Here is a 7,464-nt window from a genome sequence, read left to right as displayed (position 1 = left end):
TTTTTAAAATTTTGATGCCTCTTCTGTGCCAAAGTATAGGCTCTGGGGATTCAGAAATAAATGAGACTCAGTTGTTTCCCTCCATATGCTAGAGATGTACTTGTATAAACAAAGGTGAAAAGTCCTGCTAACACTGTAGGGAAATCATAATTTCGGGTCACCAGATATTTATGTCTAATGACATGAGAATTGGTTTTATCATTCTTAGTAATAAAATATCTAAAATTTAATTTGCCCTTGGGGGCACCTGAGTGGCTCAGTTGATTAAGTATCTGCCTTTGGCTCAGGTCATGATCTCAAGATCCAGCCCCGCCTGGGTCTCCCTGCTCAGCAGGGAGTTTGCTTCTCCATCTCCCTCTGCCCCTCCCCCTGCTTGTGCTCTCTCTCTCTCTCTCTCTCTCTGTCTCAAATAAATAAAATCTTTAAAATTTTTAATATGCTCTACTTTATTCATTCATCACATATTTATTGCATGGAAGGCATCCATTTTAATCCTTATTCAGTTGAGGTGTGCCTGAGTGGCTCCATGGGTTAAAGCCTCTGTCTTCAGCTCAGGTCATGATCCCAGGGTCCTGGGATGCAGCCCAGAGTCCTGGCATTGAGCGTTGCATCGGACTCTCTGCTCAGCTCAGGGAGCCTACTTCCCTCTCTCTCTCCCTGCCTGCCCCTCTGCCTACTTGTGATCTATGCCTGTCAAGTAAATAAAATCTTTTTTAAAAAATCTTTATTCAGTTGAGCTGAATCAACTAGGAACCAACTTAGATGATAGCCCTAATTCTCAGAGATACCAGGAACTTGCCCCATAGCACACTAATAATAAGTGGAGCAGACAAGTTTCAAAATTAAATTGTCATTCTCTGAGTCCCATGAACTTCCTTGCTTCCAGAATTTCTGAAAGTTTTAAGCAAAGGTACAGAGGTTTTAACTACAGGCACATTTGAGATACATTTTTAACCCTATTTGGTTTCCTGAGTAAAAATGGACCTTTTGTGTCTCCTTTTGTGATTGAGTAGGCTGATTATAAGAATGGAGGAGGGGGGCACCTGGGTGGCTCAGTCAGTTTAGCATCTGCCTTCAGCTGAGGATAATCCTGAGTCCTGGGACAGAGCCCCACGTTGGGCTCCCTATTCAATGAGGAGCCTGCTTCTCCCTCTCCCTTTGCTCCCCTGATTCTGCTCTCTTTCTCTTACTAGCTCTCTATCTCAAATAAATAAACAAAATATTTTAAAGAAATGATAGAGGAGGAGGTGAATAGTTGAAGCAAAAATCCAGGAACAGGGATGAGAGAGAGAGAGAGAGATCTCCCTAAATAATCATGTGCCTGTATGATCACTGCCTATGATTTCAGCCATTCTTCCTATAGTTGATGCAGGAAGTACTATCTACTGCTCTCCAACAGTGGTCTTCCAGAAACCCCTAGAGGGAGTGACATAACCATTTTGGGTTGGCAGGGGAGAAGACTAGTCTGACGCCGAGATTCAAACATGGCAGATTCAAACATTCAACCCTTTCTAAGTCATGACCTGGCACAAGTTACATAAAATGCTACACTCTTTTCATTTTATGTAAAATAATAATAATGTGTGCACTTACAATTTGGGATAGATTATGCAGATGAAATCAAACAAGATAAGTAAAACACATACCTCAGAGCCTGACATCTAGGAAACCCTCAATAAAAGTACATTGTGTTGTAGGTAATGGTTAATGTCATCCTCCTCCTTCCAGTTATCATGATCTTGCTTCACGATCATTTTGGAGTAGCTTAGGGAAAAGGTTAAAGAGATCCATGTGTGGTTGTGGTCGGGGAGATGCCAACCAGACCAGAAGCAGTGAGAGTGGAAGCATAACCCTTCATGAGAGTTCTCACAACCCCACCAGAACCGAGAAAACAAATTTCACAGGGTTCTCATCTGGAAATTTGAAACTGATGCCCTCCCCTCTGTCTACCTGGTATCAACATGTTTGTGTTGTTGAAGAGGAAAAAAATGCTCCTGACAGTCCCTCTTCCAATCACTGTCTCCTTCGGAACTTACCGGGCCGGGATGCATCTCTGTTGGAACATGACCAAGGAGTACTGATCGCCTGTCTGATATATGATGAAGGCTCAGAATCCCTCCTCAGGACTGGCAGGAAGGCTAGACGTGGCTGAGACCTTCCGATGCAGATGCCCACAAAGGGAGGAGACACAGGTATGGAGCTACTGTATTAGAACCTTCAAACTAAAACCTGGAGGCAACTGCCAATTATTTACAATTGTATGACTTGGGAGGCTCAATGCACAAAGCACATAATTAGCCAGTTGGTCCATGTTGTCCCAACTGCTGAGAACTTGATAATGGTTGTGTGTGTGTGTGTGTGTGTGTGTGCGTTTTTAAGGATTTTATCTGTTTATTGAGAGAGAGAGCGCGGTGGGAGGGGCTGAGGGAGGGAGAATCCCAAGCAGACTCCACACTGAGCATGGAGCCTGACATGGGGCTCCATCCCATGACCCTGAGATCACAACCTGAGCCGAAGGCAGGAATCAGACACCCAATCGACTCAGCCACCCGGATGCCCAGGACTTACTAATGTTAATAAAAGAGGAAAGGGAAACAAGTGAATGTTTTGGGAAGGGTCTGGGTTCTTCCTCTCCTCAGGAAGAAATTCAGCCATATTCCTTGCTTCTTTCTTCCAAGTTGTTGAATCGTAACATAAAATGCAAACTTTCTTTTTTCTTTTTTCTTTTTCTTTTCTTTTTATGTGTTTTTTTAAGATTTTATTTACTTTATTTGACACACAGAGGGAGAAATTACAAGTAGGCAGAGAGGCAGGCAGAGAGAGAGGGGGAAGCAGGCTCTCCGCTGAGCAGAGAGCCTGATGCGGGACTCGATCTGAGGACCCTGAGATCATAACCTGAGCCAAAGGCAGAGGCTTAACCCACTGAGCCACCCAGGCACCCTTTTTTGGGTGCTTAGTAGAAATTTATTAATTGCTTTATATAAGCACTAATGCTATATACAATCATACAGTTTTAAAAATAGTTAGCAAGAAATGTTACATCATACATTTATGACATCATTGGGAAGCAAGGATTAATTGTTCATATTTTTTAATGAAAGTCTCATTCTCAAACCTTTCATTAAAAAAGTTTGTTAAATTTATCATTTAAAAAGTATCAAATATTTGACATACTTGATATGTCAAATGTCAACTTTCTCCTTTTTCCCCCCCTGTACTCCCATGATTAAACTCCACTATTTAAAGTCTACAAGTATATATATCAAAACTAAGAAATTTATTTAGTTATTTCACACATTTATGTCAAGAAGGTCTACCTTTAGTTTGCCTTGTATGTGTTTTATAAAGCCTAGATAATAAACAGTCTGAAATATTTTTTTTCAGCTAATATAAATGAGTGTACTTCGGGTTCCAATTTTATATTATGAACTGCACATGAGAGGGAGGAAGATGATCTGTAAAGACAATTCTCATCCAAAAGTTTATTATTCTAGAGAGAGTTATCACTATATTGGGTTGCCATTTATAGAGAATATTAAAGAAATAGAGAATATTAAATAGAGAAATAGAGAATATTAAAGAACAAATTATTTAGAAATAGAGTATTTTAGAACAAATTATTGCTCTAATAAAATAATGCTTGTATATTTCAGACTTCTTTTTTCATTTGAATCATTTGGTGTGTGATTTTGATCTGTAAAACGATTGTATGAATCATGAAGTTGGACAGACTTGGTCTTCTATACAAAGGATGTAATACTGTTTCCATTTTCTCAGTTAAAATTTGCTCTAAGGATAACTTTCTATTTTCATTTCTTTAGTTCTTGCTTGGGTTGGCATTTTATATGTGGGATATTCACAGGTTATTTTTATTTTCAAGATTTTATTTAAATTCAAGTTAGTTAATTTATAGTATAGTATTAGTTGCAGAGATAGAGTTTAGTGATTCATCAACTGCATCTAACACCCAGTGCTCATTACAAGTGTCCTTCTTGTAATCCACCACTCAATTACCCCATTCCCCACCACCCCTCCAGCAACCCTCCAGTTTGTTCCCTATAGTTAAGAGTCTCTTATGGCTTGCCCCACTCTCTGTTTTTATCTTATTTTATCTTTCCTTCCCTTCCCTTATGTTCATCTGTTTTATTTTTTGGCTAATTTGAATCAGACTTCAGTTCTGTTTTTTCTCTAATTGAATTACACTGGTATAGGAAAACTATTGATTTTCCCATATTTTTGGTAACTTTGATACTTTACTTAAATACTTCAGAGAGCCTCTCAGAACAATACAATCAAGTGTTGGCCAGGGCTGTAATCATCCCAAGGCTCAACTGGCAGAAGTCCACTTACAATCTCACTCATGGGGCTGTTGGTAGAATTCACATGTTTGCAGGTTATTAGCCAGAGAATTTCCTCAGTTTCTTGATATGTGGACCCTTAATGGGGAAGCTTATAACATGGCAATTGAGTTCCATCAACCTGAGCAATGAAGAGAGCAAGAGAGAGGCGGCAGCAGGAAAAAGCTGCCTCCCCCCCGCCCCACTCTATTTCTGGAAGTGATTTCGCAGCATTTCTTCTGCATGCTCATTGCTGGAAACAAGTCACTGTGTCTATTTCACTTTCAATTAGAGGGACATACACAAGAGCAAGAAAACCAGGAGTTGGGGAACACTGGGAGCCTCTCAGGTACTGCCCACCACACAAGTCTCATCCTCTGTGAGAACTTTGTGCTCCAAGCACTTCAAGACTCATGTCATATCTGTCTGCTTTCCAACATAGTCCCGAATTTGTCACACAGCAAAAATTCCTAGACAAATTGGAAAATGGGTAGAACTTTCTCTCCATTGGGTATTTCAGCAGATCCCAATTTTCTGCTTCTGGTGACACAGGCTCAAGTAGACTCCCTGGTTTCTGTTATACCAGGAGAGCCCCTCCACCACTGGTAAGCCAATTCATAGCCATTCCATTCCCAAATTTAACAAATGTCCCCAGTGGTTGTGATTTCTGCCAACTAGAAAGGAATCAACTCGCTCCAGAGTATATTTTCTTAGATTTCTGTGGGGTTCTCAGCCCTTGAAAACAAACAAACGATGGTTTTGGTTTATCTGTTTTTTCTAGTAGATAAACAGAGATGTGGCTAGTTGTACATCGTAACTTTCTAAGTCCTATCTATGCATCTTTCCTGGACCTATGGGCTGTGACGTTAAGTGAAATGTGTCAGTCAGAAAAAAACAAATACATATGATTTCACGCATATGTCGAATTTAAGAAACAAAACAGATGAACAAAGAAAAGAAGAGACAAACAAAAAAACAGACTTTTAAAAACAGAGAACAAATTGGTGATTGCCAGAGCAGAGAGATGGGTGGAGGGATAGGTGAAATAGTTAAAGGGGATTAAGAGTACACTTCTCTTGGGGTGCCTGGGTGGCTCAGTCAGTTAAGTGTCTGCCTTTGGCTCAGGTCATAATCTTGGGGTCCTGGGATCACCTCAAGTTGGGCTCCCCACTGAATGGGTAGTCTGATTCTCCCTCTACCTCTGCCCCTCCCCTCTCCATGTGTGTTTCTCTCTCTCTCTCTCTCTCTCTCTCTCTCTCTCAAATAAATAAATAAATAAATAAAATATTTTAAAAGAGTACACCTATCTTGATGAGCACTGAGAAATGGATAGAACTGTTGAATCATATTGTACCCCCGAAACTAATAAAACACTATATTTAATTGTACTTGAAATAAACAAATACATAAATACCAAGTTTGAGAACCAGTGACATACCTCCATCCACATAACCTGCACAAACCAATTGGATAAATAAGTGATTTGTATGGAAAATACACAAGGACTGTGGGAAATATGTGAAATTTGAAATATATAGAAGGAAAATTGCTCATCTTTCTGGGATGCTTGGGTAGCCAATGATAAAGCACAGTCTCTGTGGATACAATAAGATTTAGTCATGCAGTGATTATGATATGCAAGGAACCCCAGAATACTCCCTCAGTCCCATTTAAGACATAGGGAAGAAAGCAATTCTCAGATGTTAAGCGAGGAGAGAGATGAAAGCCATGACAACTACAAAAATGATGTGGTGAGAGAGGTAGGATTTCCAGGTCTAGGTGCTTAGTTTTGCTGCACTTTCCAACCTACACTCCAAATGGATGGCACGGGTGCTGCAATCAGATGGTTTTGCTGAAGAGCCTCCACATGGCCCTTTTGATGTCCCTGTTCCTCAGGCTGTAGATGAAAGGGTTCAGCATGGGGGTCACCACAGTATACACCACTGAGGCCACTGCACCCTTCCTGGGAGAACGTGAGACAGCTGAACTGAGGTACACCCCAAGGCCTGTTCCATAAAACAAGCAAACAACTGACAGGTGGGAGCCACAGGTGGAGAAGGCTTTGTGCTGCCCACCTGTGGATGGAACTCTCAGAATGGAGGAGACAATTTTATAGTAAGAAAAAAGGATCCCTGAGATAGGGAGAAAGCCAGAGATGGCACCAACGAAATACATGACTATGTTGTTGGTAAACGTGTCAGAACAGGCAAGGTTCAGGAGCTGAGAAGGGTCACAGAAGAAATGAGAAATTTCCACATCCTTGAAATAGGTGAGTTGTAACACAACTGAATTGTGCATCTGAGAGACCAACAGGCTGATGAAAAAAGATGTCAAAACCAGCAGGCCACAGAGGCGGGGGTTCATGGTGACCAAGTAGTGCAGGGGGTGACAGATGGCCACGAACCGGTCATACGCCATCACAGCCAGGAGGAGACTATCCAAACATCCAAAAAGCATAAAAAAAGACATCTGAGTCAGGCAACCCATATAGGAGATGGCTGTGCTCTGAGTTTTGTTGTCCACGATCATCTTAGGGATTGTGGTAGAAGTGAAACCAATGTCAGCCAAGGACAGATTGGAGAGGAAGAAGTACATGGGGGTGTGGAGGTGGGAGTCAGAGCGGACGGCCAGGATGATGAGCAGGTTCCCAAGTATGGTGACCAGGTACATGGACAGAAACAGCCCAAAGAGAAGGGGCTGCAGTTCTGGATCGTCTGAGAGTCCCATGAGGAAGAATTCTGAGACACGTGTTAGATTTCGTGGTTCTATGTAGCTTGGACACCTTCTGAAAAAGAAAAGAGGGTTGGAAAAGTGGATCAAGTGAATGGGCATCCAGTACCGTGTCCCCATTGTGTATGCGAGCAATTCACAAGTAAAATATTCACACATGGGGCCATACATTCCAGTGTCTTCAGCAATCTTTCTGTGTCTCAGATCTAATTTTCTTAGAACTGTTTCCTCATTGATTTCTGTGTTATTCACAACTCTCTATACATGCTTTAAAAACACCCAACTGAAGAACGTTAGAGGAACATGAACATTCAGAGATAATTGATAAATCCATCATTACCATAAAATACTCTTAAAGAAGCATACCGAATAGGAAACATTCTTCTCCCTTTAAGGA

The 7,464-nt window shown here is 41.1% G+C and overlaps 1 protein-coding gene across 1 annotated transcript; it reads right to left on the bottom strand.

The window, feature by feature from the left end:
- Positions 1 to 6,176: 6,176 nt before the first annotated feature.
- Positions 6,177 to 7,169, bottom strand: LOC308349551 (olfactory receptor 7E178-like; the record flags this gene model as incomplete). The annotated part of the gene is made up of 1 exon (XM_080814289.1): positions 6,177 to 7,169. One exon carries the CDS (start codon positions 7,167 to 7,169, stop codon positions 6,177 to 6,179), a length of 993 nt encoding a protein of 330 aa, XP_080670415.1.
- Positions 7,170 to 7,464: the final 295 nt, after the last annotated feature.

The sequence above is a fragment of the Martes martes genome, assembly GCF_963455335.1.
Source record: "Martes martes genome assembly, chromosome: 1".
Classification (NCBI taxonomy): domain Eukaryota; kingdom Metazoa; phylum Chordata; class Mammalia; order Carnivora; family Mustelidae; genus Martes; species Martes martes.
Note: the sequence above shows the minus strand (reverse complement) of the source record. Positions and strands in the feature narration are given on the sequence as shown.